Source organism: Podarcis pityusensis (genome assembly GCF_964106645.2).
Source record: "Podarcis pityusensis genome assembly, chromosome: 3".
Classification (NCBI taxonomy): Eukaryota; Metazoa; Chordata; class Lepidosauria; order Squamata; family Lacertidae; genus Podarcis; species Podarcis pityusensis.
The window spans coordinates 53,203,254-53,223,917 of NC_138026.1; the positions used below are offsets into that span (position 1 = coordinate 53,203,254).

The following is a 20,664-nucleotide window of genomic DNA, read 5'->3' on the forward strand; positions in this document are numbered from 1 at the left end:
GTTTTTCCCAGGCCTGTTAATACAATCAATTTTTAAAAGACAACACGTGATATACATGGTTTGAACAAATACATCTGATATTACTTTCAAATTCCCCATGTACCATATATTGCCAGGAGAATTTAAGTAAATCTTGTCAGTATTCAGGTGATATTTTTTTCAAAGGACAGTGGCTATTTGCTTTTCTCTTTAATAAAAACTAAAGTGAAATCCTGTGGCCACTAGCTTCAGTTGCACCATTGCTCTGCCGCAAAATGTCATGTCACTAATCACATTTTAGCACTGCAAATAGATCTAAGAGAATTTATGATTGAGAGGAATTGGAAACTATAATGGGCTCCACACAGTCAGATACCCCTCTCTACTTACCATCCAGGCAAACAAGAAGCATTATCAGAGTTCAATGACACACTCCAGCATAAGCAATTCTGGAGGGTGCAAAAGCTGTACCAGTGAAGGGTTTGGTTTGGAGTGAGTGGTTTGGGGAGAGTTGTGGGGGCCACACTGAGAAGTCCACAGGCCTGATATTTCCCACCCCTGCTCTAGGCCAATATAATCATGATGTTGCAGCTATGTGTTGATTGGTTCCTTATTTGCATGGGGAACAACATCAGTGCACAATGTCATGATTGATGGGTGGCATGTTTAGGGATGCCACTAGAAATGGCTACATTAGCATTTGTTTTTCCATTTCCACCTTTTTTGGAATGTTTTTTATTAGGTTTTCGAGAATAAGTAACTACATAAGTAGAAGATGTTGTCTGTTGAATAGAGAATGCAGATACAATTGCACAACACTATTATACTGCATTCCTAAAATCATTATCTGTTGACACTGATGCTATGTAAGTGCAAATGATCACAGCTGCCTTATACCAGTATTAGTCCTAGTAAATGCCACATGGTGTTTGCAAGCTTCTCTCATTTATCCTTATGTGTGGTATATTGTTACTTCGTAACTGGGAAAGTGGCTTGCTTTATGCTATTTAGTGCATGGCTAAATAACTGGCAAAACTGAAAATTGCAACCAATGAAGCAACTAGATTCCCCAAACGTATGATTATCAAATAGGTGAATGAGCCCAAATGAGCCCTCGCCCCACCAGGTTCAGAGAAATCCCCTAAAATCAAAAAAAAGGATTGTAGTGGATATTTTTTCCAGACGTCATATTGCATCACAAGCTTTCACTCCCCTAAGTTTAAAAAGGCACTCACAACACAAGACAAGAAGGAAAAATTGTTGCTTGGATAGAGAACTGAAAAAAGCCCCTCTGGCTTTGCAAAAGCTCATGCACATATCTAAGAAGGCACTTCAGACTGATATCCTTGTACATAAGAGCTTTTAAAAGAATGGAGGAAATAGACTGATCGAAATTAATCTCAACAGTAAATAGCTGCGATTCTGGGTGCATTTTAAAGAACATAAAGAAAAAGAACCATTATATGCTTTAAAATAATATCTGCCATGAGCAGAAGATGAACCAGTTTTATTTTCATCATCTACTCCCACAGTGAATCTATTTGTCCTTCGTTCTTGATTGTGTAAGATCTTTTGCACCAAAAACAAAATAAAAATTGCTAGGAGAATAATCGAATTCAATGTTTGAATGAGCAGGAAATGCAGTATACACAATGAGGGCTACAAATAGCATTTTCAGTTTGTTTGTCAGTGCTCTCAACCACCCATACATTGAAGTAAATATTGCTGAAATCTTTTTTTTTTTTTAATAATCTTTATTGCTTTTAAAACTTACAAGAAAATAAAAAAGAAAATAGGCGAAAGAAAAAGACAAAATAAAGCAGAGAAGAAAAAAATAGAAAGAAAAGAAAAAACAATACAATACAATACAATACAATACAATACAATACAATAAGCAATACAAAACACAACCGTAACACACTAAACTAAAGAACAACAATTTAAAAACATATATCATACCATTTCATTACTCTATCTTTCATTCCCTTATTTCATCGACCTCCTCTCACCTCCCTTTTTGTATTCCACTTCTATTACTTGTTTCAGCAATTCCTTTCCATCTTTCTCTATTTTTATCATTATGAATATCTTAACATATTTTGTACCTTCTTTTCCATTAATACTGAAATACTTATTTATACCTAACTCCTTATAACATTTCTGCTAAAGCCATAAAATTTCATTCCAACAATTTTCTAACACTCATTAAATTTACAATATTTCTATATATAAACTTTAAACTTTCCCAATCTTCAACCACCATCTCTTCTCCCTGGTCTCGGATTCTGCCAGTCATTTCCGTCCATTCCATATAGTTCATCAACCTGGAGATCTTCTGTCCGAGGCTCTTAAGTCTTTTCCAAGTCCCTTCTGCAGTTTTTCTTCATATTCTTTGATGCTGAGGGTGCTGAAGCGCAGGTCTTGGGGGGCCCCCGACCCAACCATGCCCCCATTCCCTCTCGACAGACCAACCAACTCTCCACAGCTAAAACCAGTGTCCATACAATATCTCAAATCATGTTTCAAGGCTCCTCCAGATCCAAAGGCCCCCACAACTCCAATCACCTCCTGACCCAGATTCAGGACCCAAAGGTCAGTAAATCTCTGCATGAAAGAGTCTATCCAACCTTCCTTCTTCAATCCAAACAGGGCTCTAATCTTCAAATTCTGACTTTTTCTATATTCATTCATAAAAGGCCTCCACTTATAGTCCTCAGTTTACCTCTGTAAAACTGGGGCTTCCACTTGTATTATTTTAGGTTTAACAACACCAACATTCTCCTTCGTCTTCTCCCCAGTTTGTCCTGTCAAGGTAGGTTCCTGTGTCAAATCCTGAACAATTTCTGTATTAATGGTCACTTTTTGTTCCAAATTAGTCACTTTTTGTCCCAAGTTCTCAAGTTTGGTATTCATAGCGTCCATCTTCTTGTGGAGCTGTTCCAACGAATAGCTTATCTTACATAATACAGTCACTAAGGCTCCTTCTGTCAACATTCTTAAAGTCCAAGGTCGATCTCTATTTCACACAGTTCTTATCTTGCAACTATAAAAACCCCAGCTCCACTCTTGTAACAGTTTCAAAATCTCCCTCTAGAGGGAAACAGTCTCCACTTGTATCAATCCTTTCAAACACAGTTTAAACTATAAAGATAGTTTCTTTTCCTACTTTTTAAATGCAGATGAGTACAATGGAAACAATATATTTCTCTTATTGCTAGCTGTCAAAAAACATCACTCTTTCTGGCAGCCCGTTTCCAGGTTTGGAGCAGTGGTAATTTGGTTTTTCACTCTCTCCTGCAGGCTCACTAGGTCCAAAATTTCCCCCCTCTTCTCCTGCTTCCAAGGGGGGTTTAATAGTTTTAACCGATGGAGATTTAATCCTTTACAAAAATAAACTTTCCAAGGCTTTAACTTGCAACTTCTTTGCTTCAATCTGTTTACAAAAAAGGAAGGCGGACTTCCTATTTAGAACCTTCCCGTTTCGATGCCAAATTAATGAATTTAAGGATCTAATTTTCCGTTCTACTCACGGGTAGTTGTTTAAAATCCAATTGTCCACAGGAAAAAGTCAGCGCTCTCCGGCAACAGCGATGTGGCTTCACTCCGTGAAAGAAGCAATCAATTTGAAGCACCGCGCCACTCACCCCACTTCGCTTCGGATCCCCAAATCAGGGTTTCCCCGCGAGTAGGGGAGGCGCAAAGGGTGCCAGCCGAATCCCAAGTTCACAGGCTTCTCCCGCCTGTGATTTCAGTGGGTCTCTGCCTTCGCCGTGGCGGTCAGACCCTAATTTTCGCGGAGCAAATTCCTCCCGATAGGAGGAACTCCGCCATTGCCTGGAGGCGCCAACCCGGAAATCTAAATCTTGCTGAAATCAAGACTATATTTAGATTTTATGCAGATTTTGAGGGTGAAATAGTCAGAGGTGTTCTTCGACATACCTGGTTTTAGCGTCTTAATTGCCACCGGTGTGGTATTGTTCCATAATCCTTCCCAGACCTCGCCAAACTGGCCAGAACCTAGTCTTTTTAAGAGCTGTAAGGAATTTCGGTCTATCTCCCACTGATCCACAGTTTGGTATGACAAATCATAGGTTGCTGGAACTTCTGTCTGCATAGGAATAAAAATGGCACACATAAATTATGTGCTTTCCTTTTAAAAAAAAACAAACCCAAAACAACTGTATCTATGCAAGTATACCGATTTAAGAGGGTGTCTGCTAAACAGAATGCGGGGGGCAGTAAACCAAAGAGAACTTCCACAAGCAGCCAGGTGCTTCTTTATATGGCACTTCCTCCCATGAAAATAGGAAAGTCCGGTCTTAATGATGAAGCAGAGGGAAACTATTGCTTTGGACAGCAGACCCTAAAGGCCAGAGCTACTTCCATTTTCTATGTTATTTTTATTTTTTAAAAAACAGGGAAGCATCATTTCGTCACTTTCAAAGATATCAAGAGCTGGTACCTTTTCCTGGTTCCACAATGGTCCCCTGCAGTGTGAACTGGCAGAAACAGGCAGTGACGGATGGACTGTCACTGTTTACCGTTGGGTTCTTCACATTACCACAGAAGCCACGGCACCATCCCTTCTCCTGTGCGACCACACTGGCGATACGCCAGTACTGGCCCATTTTCTGAGGAGTTATGTTATTGTAGGGAGTGGCACAGACCTGCACACTCTGGGAGCTTTTTACATTATATGTTGACAGGAAAGGGTAGGGTCCATTCTGCTGTGTCTCCCATTCCCCCGATATAATGTATGGATGCAAATGGATCCAAATGCATAGCTGTCCCATCAAAAAAAAAGGTCAACTTGTGTAGCAGAATCAATACATTCCATAGAAATCAAGGGGTACTTGCCCAAGTTACTGTTGCAAGACCTTTATTATTAATTTACACTGTTTGAAAATTAACATTATTGGAAAATGTTTCTTTCACTTACATGCAATCTGTACTGCTTTCAGGAGATAGGACCTTTTTTCAAGGATAAGCAAAAGCTATGCAATCATAGGCAGCACTGTTGTATGTTCCATCTTAGTTTGACTTATTTCTTTACTTTTTAAAAATAGATTTTCATTCCGCTTTTTAGAAGGATCTCCTCACAAAGCAGCAAGCAGAGCATAGAGCAACAATGCAAAGTGCAATTTTAAACTTTCAGTTATAAAACAGCCCCAAACCTTAACATTTGCCAACACATAAAAGCTACAGTCTGCCCAGCACAGCTGTTAGACACAGTATAAACAGCATAAAACAACATTGCCACATTAGCAGCCCACTTAAAACTGCTCCATAACAGTGGCAGAGAACAGATGTCCTTCAGATGCTGCTTGAAAATCTGGTGGGTGGAGAGAGGCTTGCCTGATCTCGCTTGGAAGCCAATTCACAGTTGTGGGGCCACTGCCAAGGAAGCCCTTTCCCCATACCCAGCAAATGGATGGCTCTCATAGATGGGCACATAGCAGGGTCTCTGATGTGAATCAGAGTTGTGTTTTGTTTTTGTTTTTTGTCTAAGGGGGATTTGCTTTTGGTTGTGGTCTCTTCAACTTTGTAGACAGATTGGAATGGGTTCAGAGGAGGACAATGTTGATACTTCTTTTAGAATCTGAAAGATTATTATATCCCTAGATTAGAAAGAGATAGAGAGAACCAGGAAAGCTTTTAGAATAACAAAATATTGCCTGTAGGAATCTGATGGGGTTCTGAGTTCTTGTTTTTCAGTCAGTACTTATAGACAGCTGGAGTTATGAGGGTGGCGATTCCATCTCAATATGGGTTTATACTATGACTTCATAAGTAACATGCTGGCATGTTCTCCCCCAGGCCATACAATTATTTCTCAAACATTGCATGGCTCTCTTGTTGTCATTATCACTGATATGCTATCCCATATCACGGTGCAGTTATGCATCATTTCTTAAACTATTATCATGGCTGGAAGGAGGGTTAAGTACTTATTAGTTCAATCATCAAAAGTTCACTCCATTTTGAAAGGAAAATGTCCTGAGTTAGCTCTACCTTTACACATGGCCTCCCAAGCTTTACGCACAGCCCGTCGCTGGAACAACTGTAGTATCTGACAAAAGCATTCAAAGTTGGGAAAGTTTTCCTTTTCGTCACAAAAAAGCCGCCATTGTCCAGACGTCGGATTCGGTAGTGCTTCACAACCTTCCCATCCCGTACTAGAAAAATAAAAACAAAGGAACAGAGGAAAAACTGCCTTATTCTAAGTCAGGATGTTGAGCCATTTAGTTCAGTGTTGTCCACTCTGATTGGCAGATGCTCTCCAGCATCCAGGCAGGGAACATTTCCCAACTCCACCCACAGGTGCCAGAGATGGAACCTGAAGACTTCTGCAAGCAAAGCAGATCCCCTGCCACTGAGCTACGACTCTTCCCCTAAGGAAGGCATTGTGAATTGCCTAAGACTTGCATAAAAACAACACACATCATAATATAATATAGTCAAGTATCCATCCAGGAAACTTGCCTCCTAAATGAGCCTCCAGTGACCCAGTCTTATAAGCTTTTGCCCTGAATGGTGTATTATGTAATGACAGGGGAATAATAATAATAATAATAATAATACACATATATTTCTAGTGGATGCAACTGGGAACCCCCTGCCAAAGTTAAACTTTGTTTTAAAGGTTTGTTTTCCCTCTGCCAGGCATGGGGTACCTCAGCTGGAAATAGCCATGCTCTTGAATGAAGCTTGAAATAAGGATAACTTACCCCAAATAAAATTACATTGACTTCTTATAATTTTGCTTGCTCTGTAAGACCTTTATATCCCTATTTATTTACCATCATGTATTACTTGCATATGGTACCATATGGTGCCTTAATAAAATGGTACAAAATATTTTATTTGCATACTAATCTCAGAGACACACGTGTGTATATTCTTGTCTCATAAGGAAAATGTCATGATTCTGTCATTATAGAATGGCAAGCTGACCATTACTGCACATTATACTTCCAACAGGAGTTACTTTTAGACACCTCTGGGGTACAGTAGCCCTATTTATAACACAAAGAGGACTCATAGATTGAAATATTAAATCAATTTTTTTTAAAAAAGTTCCCAAATGCCAGGAGGTCATAGCTGTTAAGGGCCATGCACTATTTAGGCAATGTGCGTAATGTATGGCATCATATGCCATGCTTAGTTCCAACTTCATCGTAACCTCGGACCTCGATGACTGTCAGTAGCAGAGTGGCAGGTGTGTACACACTATATCTCTGAAGCACATTCAAAGAATTCTGGGCACTGTGGTTTGTGAAGGATTGCTGGGAATTTTCACTCTGTGAGGCATAAACTACATTGCCCAGAACTCACTGAGAGACAAAATGGGCTTCAAATGTATCTTATAGGTACAGGGTGTACACATAGATGGAGTCTATGTGATTGGAGCTCTCATTCCACATTACATGTGCCCAACTGGCAGCCCATACTATTTGCATACAGTTGGCAGGCATCTTTAGGGGTCTTCATGTAAACTGAGTTTTTAATCACCAGCAATTGTATATTAAATGAATATTTAGCCCTATCTTCCTTAAGCAGTCAAGCTTTATCAAGCATGCAGTTATCTCAAATTATCATTAGAGGGTGTATAGGTGTCATATGGAGTATATTATTTTAGATTATCCCCCAAGTCTTTAGTCGTGCACTGTAATTCATATGCTTTTATGGTACTATTATACAGAGAATCTGAATGAAGATCAAACTTGAAGGTTACATATATTAGGGGTCTTTTTCCATATGCATGGTGGGGCTAGAGGGTGCATGAGGAGAAGTGGAAGAACTGATGGGAGTCATTCTGCATAGGGCTCACCCTCAACTGTTACCTGCAGTTGAGGATAAGATGGCAGCTTCACCTTTCCATCTGCTGAAGTCGACTAGACTAGCATTTGAAACTTATTTCAATTCTGGCAACAGAAGAGTGTCTTCTACCACATCTGAGTCCACAAACTAACTGTAGGGGTTCAGGACGGGCCACCTGACACACACAGCTCTGCCCTAGGACATAGTCAGGTAGCTGCTGCTGCGATTCCCCAGCATCTGCTGCCTGAGGTGGTCATCTCATTCTGCCTATTGGTAGGGTTGGTCCTGATTCTGCTACAGAATTATATCTACTTTCAGACACCACCACAGTCGGCAAACTGAGGAACCACTGTTGCTACTTTATGGCAAGTGTGATATTAAAGGGAGATGTAAACTCTACCAAAAAAATGTATTATTCACTGAGTTTGTTAATTTTGGATCAGAAAATGCTCTTTTCCCCAACTTCAGAGTAGCAAACTAGCATACTCTGGTATGATGGATTTAAATAAGTTTCAAATGCTAGTCGACTTCAGTACATGGAAGAAATAATAATAATAATAATAATAATAATAATAATAATAATATTTATACCACACCCATCTGGATGGGTTTCCCCAGCCACTCTGGGCGGCTCACAGCACATAAAAAAAGTAAAACATTAAACATTAAAAAATTCCCGATGGAAAGCTGAAACTGCCATCTTATCCTCAACTGCAGGTAACAAAATGTTTTGAGTGAGCCCTATGCAGTGGCACTTACTTAAGAGCAGGTAAGTATAAGCTTGCATTGTTAGTTCACATATTCAATTATAAGCAAACCTCCCCCCCCCCAATTTAAAATATTTTTAAAAAGTTATTAAGTTCTAGCAGTTATTGCCAGTTCATGTACCTTTGTGAAAGAAATAATCACAGACATTTTTCATGAACAAACCCAGGAGAAATAAGGTCAAGACTGTGTGTGTGTGTGTGTGTGTGTGTGTGTGTACACACACACACACACACACACACACACCCCAGGAGAAAGAAGAAAGAGAAAATAGTCATCATACCTGAAAGAGAGAATTCACCCGTTAGACTTTCGCTGTTTCTGATCAGGAAAGCTCCATCCTGATTTTCAGGATATAGCAGCCGTTTCTCAGCATCCACTCGTTTAATACCACCAAAAAACCACCTAAAACAGAAAGAAAGCCATAGAACTAGTTAATGGCCAAAGTTATGTTTGTGTTGGACACTTGAAGAGCAGCTGGAAACAAAACGAATGGCATTATTGAACGGATGCAAAGGTTACTCTTTATGCATTTGTTTTCTATCCTGCCCTTCTTCAGAAGAGGAGCCCAGAGTGCCTTATAATAGAAAACAACCATTGCAATAAAAACAGTACTTAAAATGACCTATTTAGAATCTGTTAACAAAGCTCATCAGTAACGAACACCATTAATAAATTTAGAGAGGGGTTTTAGAAATCAAGGATACTAAAGTTATGAAGCTGCTATTAACCATAAATGTAATTGAGGAATGCTGGGTAATGCATTAATTTTCATCAGTAGTGGTCAGCGGGGTGATGGCACTTTGCCTGATTCCCATCACCGGTGTCACTACATCTTACTTAGAGGGATAGGGGCAAGGCCAGCGTGGTGAAAACACAGTGGCAGAGCCAATGCCACAGTCCCAGTGGTGCATTTGCCCCATGGACAAGTTAAGCTTCAGTGACATCAGTGATGGGAGATCAGGTAAATGGATACAGTTTTAATTCTATTAATGTTTCAGTGTTTTTAATGATTTCTTTTTCTATGTTTTTGGTGATTCTTGTTTTTATCTGTAAGGTGCCTTGAGTTATTATTATTTAGCAGCAGCAGCAGCAACAGGTAAAGGCTACTGCCTCACTGCTGATTTTCATCTGGGTATGTGGTATTTGATTTAAAAGATTTACAAAGTAGCACAATCAAACAAATCACAAAACAGATTAAAACAAACGTTTGACTACATTTTTAGACAGTACAAAATATTGCTATTGACCTAAGAACAAAGCTTTACTCCAAATTATATACCTATCACTCTTATATAATATTTCTTTTTATTTCTTTAATCAATAATATGTAATTCTATAATATGTAAGGAATAAGTAACCTATCACTCTTGATAAATGGTACACAATTTAAGGTATGAATAGTAAAGGTGAGAAGAAGCAAGTTGTGGTTAACTATACAAAATGTTAAAAGAGAGAAAATGTAAGTGGCTGGGAGACATTAAATTTTACATATTCACTTCATGGCCTTATATATATATACACACCATTACTCAAGTTTTCTCTCTCTCTCTCTCTCTCTCTCTCTCTCACACACACACACACTTGAGAAGGTTTAGAAGTTCCTCCATCTTTCACCTATTTCAGAGCACAGAGAGTGATACAAAGAAAAACAGATTTGTCAGTCCCCAAACAACTTTTGAATTGCTGGTACATCCAGTCCTCACATTGTCTGTTTTGTGACGGAGAGAACCAAAGAGGTAAGAGAAACAAGCAGGACATGGTGGTGGACCAGGATTGTAGCTTATCTGCCTCTTTCTTTGATGATGGGACAGATGAGTATTATTGTATGGCCTAAGTAAGGGAGAAAGGTAAAGGTAAAGGTACCCCTGCCCGTACGGGCCAGTCGTGACCGACTCTAGGGTTGCGCGCTCATCTCGCTCAAGAGGCCAGGAGCCGGCGCCGTCCGAAAACACTTCCGGGTCACGTGGCCAGCGTGACGAAGCTGCAGCTGGCGAGCCAGCACCAGCGCAGCACACGGAAACGGCGTTTACCTTCCCGCTATAAAGTGGTACCTATTTATCTACTTGCACTTTGACGTGCTTTCGAACTGCTAGGTGGGCAGGAGCTGGGACCGAATGACGGGAGCTCACCCCGCCGCGGGGATTCGAACCGCCGACCTTACGATCAGCAAGTCCTAGGCACTGAGGTTTTACCCACAGCACCACCCCCGTCCAAGGGAGAAAGGCCATACCCCCAAATGGTATTGGGGTCACCTCAATCTCTGCTGAGTGATAGCAAAATTGGAACTTAACCAGGGTTTGTGTTCTTTTAAAATGTGGCCCAGTGGAGACTAGTGTATTTAAGAAATTTGATTTATTCTACACGTTTACAACCTGAGTTTTGCAGGAGGGAGTGCCGAACATTACACCCCAACATTTTTCCTGTGATGACATCACACCCCTGTCATCCTGCAACTGCCCCCTCCATGCCGGCATGGCTGATGGTTCCTATTATCAAACAAACCAAACCATTAAGCATTTTTAATGTCTTCAGCCACCCATCCCCTAGGAATTGACAGATTAGCCTTTTTCTGATCCATGCCAGTTTCACATGGGTTCTTTCATAAGTTCATTCTGTCTAGACAGGGTTGGGGCAGTGCAGCAGCGAGGCTGGGACTCTGCAGGTTAGGAATGACTGGAAATTCGAACAGAAACTAGAGTGCCAATTGTCGATGTTTGGCAATTTGTCCCACGTCTAGAACGGAAATCAGTCCAGTGAATACAACTAATATACACTGTTGCTGTTTTCAGTCTGCAAACAATGTGCAATTAACGCCCTTTCCCCCATTTGCCTTGTGTTTCCATGGCGTTGAAATGAATGGTGTGCAATGTGCCCAGGGTGGCTGTCTATCAACTCCATCAGGTGCGCAGGCTGAGACCCTACCTGCCCGCGGGCTGTCTCGCCAGAGTGGTGCATACTCTAGTTATCTCTCGCTTGGGCTATTGCAATGTGCTCTACGTGGAGCTACCTTTGAAGGTGACCCGGAGACTGCAATTAATCCAGAATGTGGCAGCTAGACTGGTGACTGGGAGTGGCCGTTGGGACCACATAACACCAGTCCTGAGAGATCTGCATTGGCTCCCAGTATGTTTCCGAGCACAATTCAAAGTGTTGGTGCTGACCTTTAAAGCCCTAAACGGCCTCGGTCCTGTAAACCTGAAGGAGCGTCTCCACTCCACCCCAATTGTTCAGCCTGGACACTGAGGTCCAGCACCAAGGGCCTTCTGGCAGTTCCCTTATTGTGAGAAGTGAGGTTACAGGGAACCAGACAGAAGGCCTTCTCAGTAGTGGTGCCCGCCCTGTGGAACACCCTATCATGAGATGTCAAGGAAATAAGCAGCTATCCTATTTTTAAAAGACATCTGAAGGCAGCCCTGTTTAAGGAAGTTTTTCATATTTAATGCTGTATTGTTTTTAACATTTGATTTGGAGCCACCCAGAGTGGCTGGGGAAACTCAGCCATATGGGCAGGGTATAAATAATAAATTATTATTATTATAATGCAGTAATTGATTACATAGTTAAATACAGAAAAGTCTGCCACAAAAGGCAGTGAGGTGAATTACATTGTTGTTGTTTTTGTTGGAAGCCAAACTGGAATGGAAACAGTGCTGTGTGTGATAAATACAGGTCAGAATGGAAACCAGTGCCCTCTTACACCCCGGTAAAGTTGCAGCAGCAAAGCCAATCCAACATTCCCATATCTGCACCTGCACAGCTCCAGCTTTGCTGCCACCTCGCCCTTCCTCAGATGCATCCAGGCAAGCTGCAGCAACATCAGCACCCCCCATACCCAACTAAAGTAATGTCCTTGCCAGAAAAAGCACAATCATGGAAAATATGAGTTGTTGCAGCGACTGCACACTCGCTGTATTATGCCAAGATGTCCAATACCAGGAGTAGGTGCCTACTAGAGATCAGGGCATCACAAGCCATGGCGTTATTCTGGCACTGCAGGTGGATAGGCAGGTGAAACTCATGAGAGTTTCCCATGCAAAGGTCAAAAGTTGATTGACAAATTTAGACTATATAGCAGGAAGTAAAGTGGATTCCAAAAGGAAGCCTTTGAAACAACAGTGACTTATTTATTTTAACAAGCATTCGACTATGAGTAACATTTCTAGAAGGAATGAGGAAATAATAACGGGCTCAGTGAAGTCAGAAGAATGTTGGCTTCAGTATAAGGGCATGTCCAGCCTTCTTAGCAAATAGGAAATAGTTTTACATGATTCACTCACAGTTTTCAGCTTCCCACCTCTCATGACATTGATTTATAGATCCAGTTTCTATTAGTACATGCAAAACTATAATCTACAAAACACCTCATTGTTTTCTCCATAATATTGCAGATGACAGTTTATAATATTAATGTCATTTTCACCACCCTTTTAAGAGAAATGGAGCAGGGAAGATGAAAGAGGTGCTAGAATAAAGAAGTGCTAGAGTTCTCATTGCAGTGGAGAGATCCCTATCTGCCTATGACATCCAGAGAGCAGGACTATCAGCGTGTTCTTAGAAACTGCTTCATACAACTGGTACCTACAGGCACTGAGCAACTAAAGAGTATCTATTTTTCCAATGAGAATGTGAGAGTAACAAGTCAATACATCAAACAGGATGCTGTAATGTGATGATCCAGGATGATATGAGGGCATGAAAACTATGACTATGTACACATTTATCAACTTGATGATAATGTTCAGCCCGGACACTGAGGTCCAGCGCCAAGGGCCTTCTGGCAGTTCCCTCACTGCAAGAAGTGAGGTTACAGGGAACCAGGCAGAGGGCCTTCTCAGTGGTGGAACTTGCCCTGTGGAATGCCCCCCCCCCCCCCCCCGTCAGATGTCAAGGAAATATCTGACTTTTAGAAGACATCTGAAGGCAGCCCTGTTTAGGGAAGTTTTTAATGTTTGATGTTTTATCACTTTTTTGTTGTTATTATTATTACTATTCTGTTGGGAGCTGCCCAGAGTGGCTGGGGAAACCCAGCCAGATGGGCGGGATATAAAGAATAAATTAGTAGTACAGTGGTACCTCGGGTTACATACGCTTCAGGTTACATACGCTTCAGGTTACAGACTTCGCTAACCCAGAAATAGTGCTTCAGGTTAAGAACTTTGCTTCAGGATGAGAACAGAAATTGTGCTCCGGCGGCACGGCAGCAGCAGGAGGCCCCATTAGCTAAAGTGGTGCTTCAGGTTAAGAACAGTTTCAGGTTAAGTACGGACCTCTGGAACGAATTAAGTACTTAAACCGAGGTACCACTGTAGTATAAGAAGTAGAAGTAGTAGTAGTAGTAGTATTGCTAATTTCCCCCTGTAGAGTTTCAAGTGGCTTTCATTCGTCACTGTACACACGAAAGAGGAGGTTGGGATGCACATTTTGGTGTGCTGTGCCTGAAAAAGCGTTTTTCTGGGGGGCTGCGATCTTGTGTGGGTCATGTGACTCATATGGGAGTGTGAACCTGAAAGATGGCGTCCCAGATTTGCATCCCATTTTACAGGAATGAAGATGAAACTGTGTAGCCCTTCACAGGGTCAATGGCATCCCTACACAAATGCTTCCCAAATGTAAACGAAAATTGTGAGTGCCAAAAACATAATCGCAATCCAGAGAAGGAACAGGGAGTTGTTAGTATTTTTATCTTAGCCCTAATTGGAAATCAGTTTCGAAGGGCTTGACACATATTTGGAGAAGGCGCAAGCAGGAATCTAAAGCTACTATCTTAACTGCATTTATAACAGAGCCGTTGTTTGCCTAGCACAGGGAACATTTTTGTCAGCTAATGGTAGGGTTGCCTTCACACAGATAAAATGTAATTGCACGGCTAAAATTGGATCACCAAAGCGTACACAAAGTAAAAAAAAAAGTAGGGAGGGGGAGTTTTCATTACAGCTTTACTTTTATCTTCTAATACCAGGAAAAGAGATCATTTATAAGTCAAGTGGCTGAAATGGAGGCAGAGAGAGATGGAGAGAGACCCTTTGTATATCAAAGCTTAGAAGCTGGCACACCAGTCAAAACTCTTTGAACAGGAATCCAGCAATCAAGAATTGCTTGTGGTGATATGGCTTTTGTTTTGTTTTTAGTTGAGTGTATTGTTCTGACTCACATCACAGCTCTTTCTTGATTGTTTCAGCTGAATATTTAACTGGTGACTACATACAAACAGGGTGGTTTGCCTTTTTAATGGGAAGCTGCACTAATTAAAATGTGACTGGATATCAGTATCTAGGAACCGGCAGTATTTTTTATGTGGTATGCTTAGTAGCTGCTAGCAGAAGGGACACAGGCCAAGGATGTCTACACTTATTCATTGCTCTATTTAGGGCACCTCCTCATTACCATCATATATAGCAGGACTATAGCAGGACGGAAGAACTTGCCTCCACAGTTTTACAGGGTGATGTAGCACAGGGCTTTTAGTGCTGCCACTTCAAATGGCTGTATCCTCAACTCAGACCTAAGAGAAAGTGAAACTGATACACAGATGGCATTATAGCCCCCCACTTGCATTTATCAATAATCTTCTGTCCTCACCTTGTTGGAGGGGCTGCAGGATAGTTGGAAAATTATTTCATCCATCGTGGGAATGCCCAAAGTGAAATAATTTTCAGATAAAATCCTTAGGATTATTGTCTCGACCACCATCATTCCTGATACTGCACTGCTGTTGTTAAACATACCAGAGTGAATAGTCAGTTCCTGGATAGAGAAGTGGTCCAAGGCAGGACATTAAACCCAAACCTTCACACCAACCCATATCCAAGAGTTCATATTGACTAGATTCATGGACTGAGTTCAAGAGTCCAGGGTGGAAATGAAAAATGGATTCTCCAGAATCCCTAGATTTGATTGTTCCTCATTTTAGGGATGATTCCATATGCAGCTAATTAGGAAAAAAAAAACATTTTAATGTGAACACATTTATGGAATGACATTGTAATCCTTCCCCTTTTTTCTTATCTTATGCCATTAATTGTGCCAATATACGGTACCTTTGCACTATCCTAACTTATCACCTCTATTTGCAGGTAATTTACGCCCTTCCATTTCATTGTGAACTTTGTTCATCTATTTCCTGTAGTGTCATCACTGATTAAAAAAAGCATGAACCATAGGAATCAGTCCTTAGTCTGATTTAAGCAAAACATTAAAAAAACCCACTAAGCAATGCCACTTGATTTTTTTCAGATATTTTATGAAAACTTCTGCCACTTAGTATTACCAGAGGAAAGACAAAAGCCTGAAGTAGGGACCCACTAAAGAAGAGGTGTGTTTTTTTAAGAATGCAAACAGATCACACACTATTTTGATCACTTAATCCTCATAATCAAAACCCATTTTTGATCTGCAGAAAACCAGTCCTTCAAGTTTTCAGAGACAGCTATGTTGGGCTGCATAATTTATTGTTCTTTGTACATAATCCAGTTGATATGTAAGGTTATGAATCATGCTTGTTGGTCCAATCCATGCAGCTGAATAACCTAATTATTGTAACAACAAATAAGAGGTATCTGTGCATTTAAAGTATGACATCTAGAGACTATTAATCACTACCACCCACTTAAGCTTCTTAATAAAGGAGAGTTATTTTTGGTCGCAGTGTAGGTGAAGACAGAAAACAGAAGGACGAGTATGGGAAGGGAAACGCAGAGCATATCCACAAAGAGGCAATGCTAGTCATTGAGAAAATTTTCCGTATTTCACCTCACTTTTTCCATCTGAAAAAAATATTTCCCCTTAAAATACCAGTTCAAGCCTAGGGCTAGAATGTAGAACAGAGATCAGAGGAAACAGGTTCTATATTGGAAAGCAGTGGTGGGCAACAGGGTGTTTTTGGAGATATTTTTCTCTCTCAAGTACCTCATAGAGTGTTGGAAAGCTTAGGCCAGAGGTCCTGGGGCAACTTTTTCTTTCAGAGGGCCACGCCATGGGCACATCAGTGCTCACCCATCGCTAGTTACACAGAGATCCTCGTTCATAGCTTTACTCCAATCTTTACTCCAAATAGTACATGCTTTGAAGCTTGAATTCCTTCACTGAAGTTGCCCAGCATATCACATTATATCAACCTGAATTCATAAGTTATCCTTTTCTTCAGACAATCACTTTCTGAATGCCCTGCTTACAATCGTTGGCATAATCAGGTTTAACATATTGCATTCTTTCAAAGAGTAATTTCTTGTGCAATTTCATCTGATTTAAAAGCTCTCATGCTACAATGGGAGTAAGCGCCATGAAACTCATTCAGACTTACTTCTGAGTAGACATACATAGGATTGTGTTATCATGCTCCTAAAGTCAATATGCAGCTGATTTCTTTTTATTTCTTTAAATCCTTGTTTACAAGGCAGAGCAAAGTACATTTGGATATATGGCAGATATTGCCTCCAGTTGAAGACAGGAGCTGACATTTATTGCTACTAAATTATACAAATGTCACTCTTTTTTCTTTTCTTTTTGTCATTACTGTGTAATCTATAGGGACATACATATGCATGATACACATCCATATACCAAAAAAAATCATCAATATTGATTTATAACAAACTAAATGCATGATTATTGTGAATTGCTGTACGTGCTTTGTTGTACCAATAATCAAGGAACATATGTGAATTTTAATTTAAAATGTTACACTTTTTCTTTATCTTTCAAAACCTGTTCTTTTGTGCACTTTAGTTTTCCATTGTGAAGTGGTGGGAAACTCCCAGTCCACCTAGCGCTTAGCATAGATAATTTTAGCAGCAATTAGCATAACAATCTTCAGTGCCTATCAATTATTTTATATGTCACTGTAATAACAGAAGATCAAGGGGTATTTTACAGTCAAGCAATCTTTTTATTGCCTTGTTAATATTAAACCACAAAGCCTTAGATGTGGAAAATGCCACATTTGGTTAAAAAACATTCTTGATTCTCTTTCTGATGTTAGAGCATAGCAGGTCCTTGAACTACCTGTAATTCTTTATAGGTTTCAGACCCATTTAGTCATAACTAAATCTTAGGTCACATACAATCTAAGAAGTTGACACTGTTTCCAGACATTCTCATAAACATCAAGATTTAAGACTATCTTACATATTGGATCCAAGTTATCCCCATTTTTCACAGCCTCTATTTCTCAGTGCAACTTCAACAATATTTGGGGTGGTATTTAAGTTTTACTCAGAGTATATTCCATGAAATTAATGAACATTACTAAGTTTACTAAGTTAAGTTCATTAATTTCTTTGATCTACTGTGAGCAAAACCTATCTGAACATTTTTAATACTCGATTTTTCTGAAGTCACCAGGGAAAAAAACACAAGTTAATTCTTTAAGCTGGCATACTCTTTCTTCTAATTCCAGCATTTAATTTCCTATCTCCAGATATTCAAACTAGAGTGGCCCACACAGGGAATCTTTGAATGACCAGAATATTAGCAAGCTTCCATGGAAAGAAGCACTGTTGACACACAGCTGTAAAGGATTTATTTGCAGGAGAGTGAAAACAAGTTCAGTGTTTATCCAGTCTAAACATTTTTATATAATGCATACAGTTAACATGACAGAATTTCACTCACTTGGAGCAAAGTTGTTTCTTTTTTTTCTTTTTTTTTAATAAATATTTATTGGGTTTTACAATAGAAATAGACATAATAATCAATGTAACATATATCTTAACATAGTTTCACATTTTCTTTGGACTTCCTCACATCTCCCGCTCCCACTTTCATCGTTATAACATTTTGTCAGCAATTTATTATCTTATTTGCATTCTTATATCCCTTCTATATTTCATAATCTTCTAGTTCTCAAAAAGAGTTATATTTTCTCAATCTCACTTATTTTCTTAAATCATCTAAATTAGTGGTGCTCAATTATTTTGATCTAGCATCCTGTTTAGCATTCACTCAAGTTGCAATGTTTTTGTAAATAATTCTTAAATTTCTTCCAATCCTCCTCAGTCCTCTCTTCTCCCAGGTCGCGAATTCTGCCGGTCATCTCAGCCAGTTCCATGTAGTCTATCAGTTGCATCTGCCATTCTTCCAGTGTGGGTAGATCTTGAGCTTTCCAATGCTTTGCGAGTAGTATCCTTGCTGCTGTTGTTGCATACATAAAAAATGTCCGGTCCTTCTTTACCACCCCTTGGCCGACAATACCCAAAAGAAAGGCCTCTGGTTTCTTAGTGAAGGTATATTTAAATACCTTTTTCAGTTCATTATAAATCATTTCCCAGAACGCCTTCACTTTAGGGCAAGTCCACCAGAGGTGGAAGAATGTTCCTTCACACTCTTTACATTTCCAACACTTATTGTCAGTCAGGTGGTAAATTTTTGCAAGTTTGACTGGGGTCATATACCATCTATATATCATTTTCATTACATTTTCTTTCAAAGCGTTACATGCAGTAAATTTCAATCCAGTACTCCACAACCTTTCCCAGTCCTCAAACATAATATTATACCCAATGTCCTGTGCCCACCTTATCATAGCCGATTTAACCATTTCATCTTGTGTGTTCCATTTTAACAGCAAGTTATACATCCTTGAAAGTACCTTACTCTTAGGTTCTAACAATTCTGTTTCTAGTTTCGATTTCTCCACCTGGAACCCTAATTTCTTGTCATTTTTAAAAACTTCTTTAATCTGAGCGTAATGTAACCAGTCTCGCACTTTATCCTTCATTTTCTCCAAACTCCGCAATTTCCAGTTGTCTCCATCTTTTTCTAGTATTTCCCAATATTTTGGCCATTTGGCCTCCATATTGGGTCGGAGCAAAGTTGTTTCTTTCCTTGGAACAGCTGTTTCACTCTGCTATCTCTAAATCATGGTGCATCCCTACCTGGGTTATTTGCATATCCAGCTCCACCACTAAGAGGTTTACTGCTTCCCAAAATAACTCTGCCCTTTCTCCTCTGCAGCCCTTATGCCTTGATCTGCCTCCTTTACTTCCTTCAAATCCCTCCTCAAAACTTTCCTTTTCTGTAATGCCGATATTCTGCTGTAAAATATCGTGCCCACACCATATGTTTAAAGCACTCTTATACCACTTTATAAGTCATGATTTCCCCCAAAGAATCTTGGGAACCGTAGTTTACCCCTCACAGAGCTACAATTCCCAGCATCTTTGACAAACTAAATTTCCCAGGATTATTTGGGAGGGGGTATAACGTGCTTTAAATGTGCGGTATTTCTGCACCCTAGATCATTGTGTTGCTTACACAAATGTCAGCCCCACTGAGATAAATGAGACTTACTTCCAGGTACATGCTTGTAGGATTTTGCCACCTTAATTCTCAGTGCACATGCCCTGTGCTGCCTTCTCATTGACATGTAACATTCAACTGATACTTAAACTCATATTTCAGTGAATGTTGGCTGAAACAATGAAAGAGGCCTTTATTAAAAAGCAAGCCTGAAGGGATACTATGTTTTTTGTGGCCAGTTTAGAAAACAAAAGTGGGGTTGTTTTCAATCACAGCCCTCCCTCCATGGTTTAGGTTATTAAAATTAACAGTACAGCTGGCTAACATTTGTTGTCCATAATACATTGGCAGAAGGACATTTTCGTGTTTAGGCAAAACAATTGGCACTAACAGAGCAAGGACAGGTGATTGGTTGGTTTCCATGGTTCCTGTTTGCAGTGCTGAATATAATCGAAAGCAAGGCATAGACAAGCAACAGAAGCAGAGAGAGCATATTCTCAAAAGTTTAAATTGTGTGACTAGTACTACTCGTTAAAATTAAAACTTGGTGATTCAAGGCATGTTAGGATACTTAAGGCAACCATTCCAAATAGTTAATTTATATCATAAAACTACGTGTATTGATAGAGCTGGAAACTACTATACTGTAGTTCGAGTCATTAAAAAGAAAATCATATTGCTCAGAAATAAGCTCTCTATATGTTTTCATTGGGACGCGGGTGGCACTGTGGGTAAAACCTCAGCGCCTAGGACTTGCCGGTCGCATGGTCGGCGGTTCGAATCCCCGCGGGGGGGTGCGCTCCTGTCGTTCGGTCCCAGCGCCTGCCTACCTAGCAGTTCGAAAGCACCTCCGGGTGCAAG

General features: G+C 40.1%; 1 protein-coding gene across 1 annotated transcript in view; it reads right to left on the minus strand.

The window, feature by feature from the left end:
* Window positions 1-20,664, minus strand: part of FRK (fyn related Src family tyrosine kinase) — a 39,913-nt gene that overhangs the window by 13,325 nt on the left and 5,924 nt on the right. Inside the window, exons 2-4 of the mRNA XM_081000405.1 lie at window positions 8,849-8,970; window positions 5,992-6,155; window positions 3,919-4,087 (exon numbers count right to left, since the gene is read on the minus strand). Of these exons, the coding sequence (XP_080856531.1) occupies window positions 3,919-4,087; window positions 5,992-6,155; window positions 8,849-8,970 (455 nt within the window). The remainder of the gene's footprint in view (window positions 1-3,918; window positions 4,088-5,991; window positions 6,156-8,848; window positions 8,971-20,664) is intronic.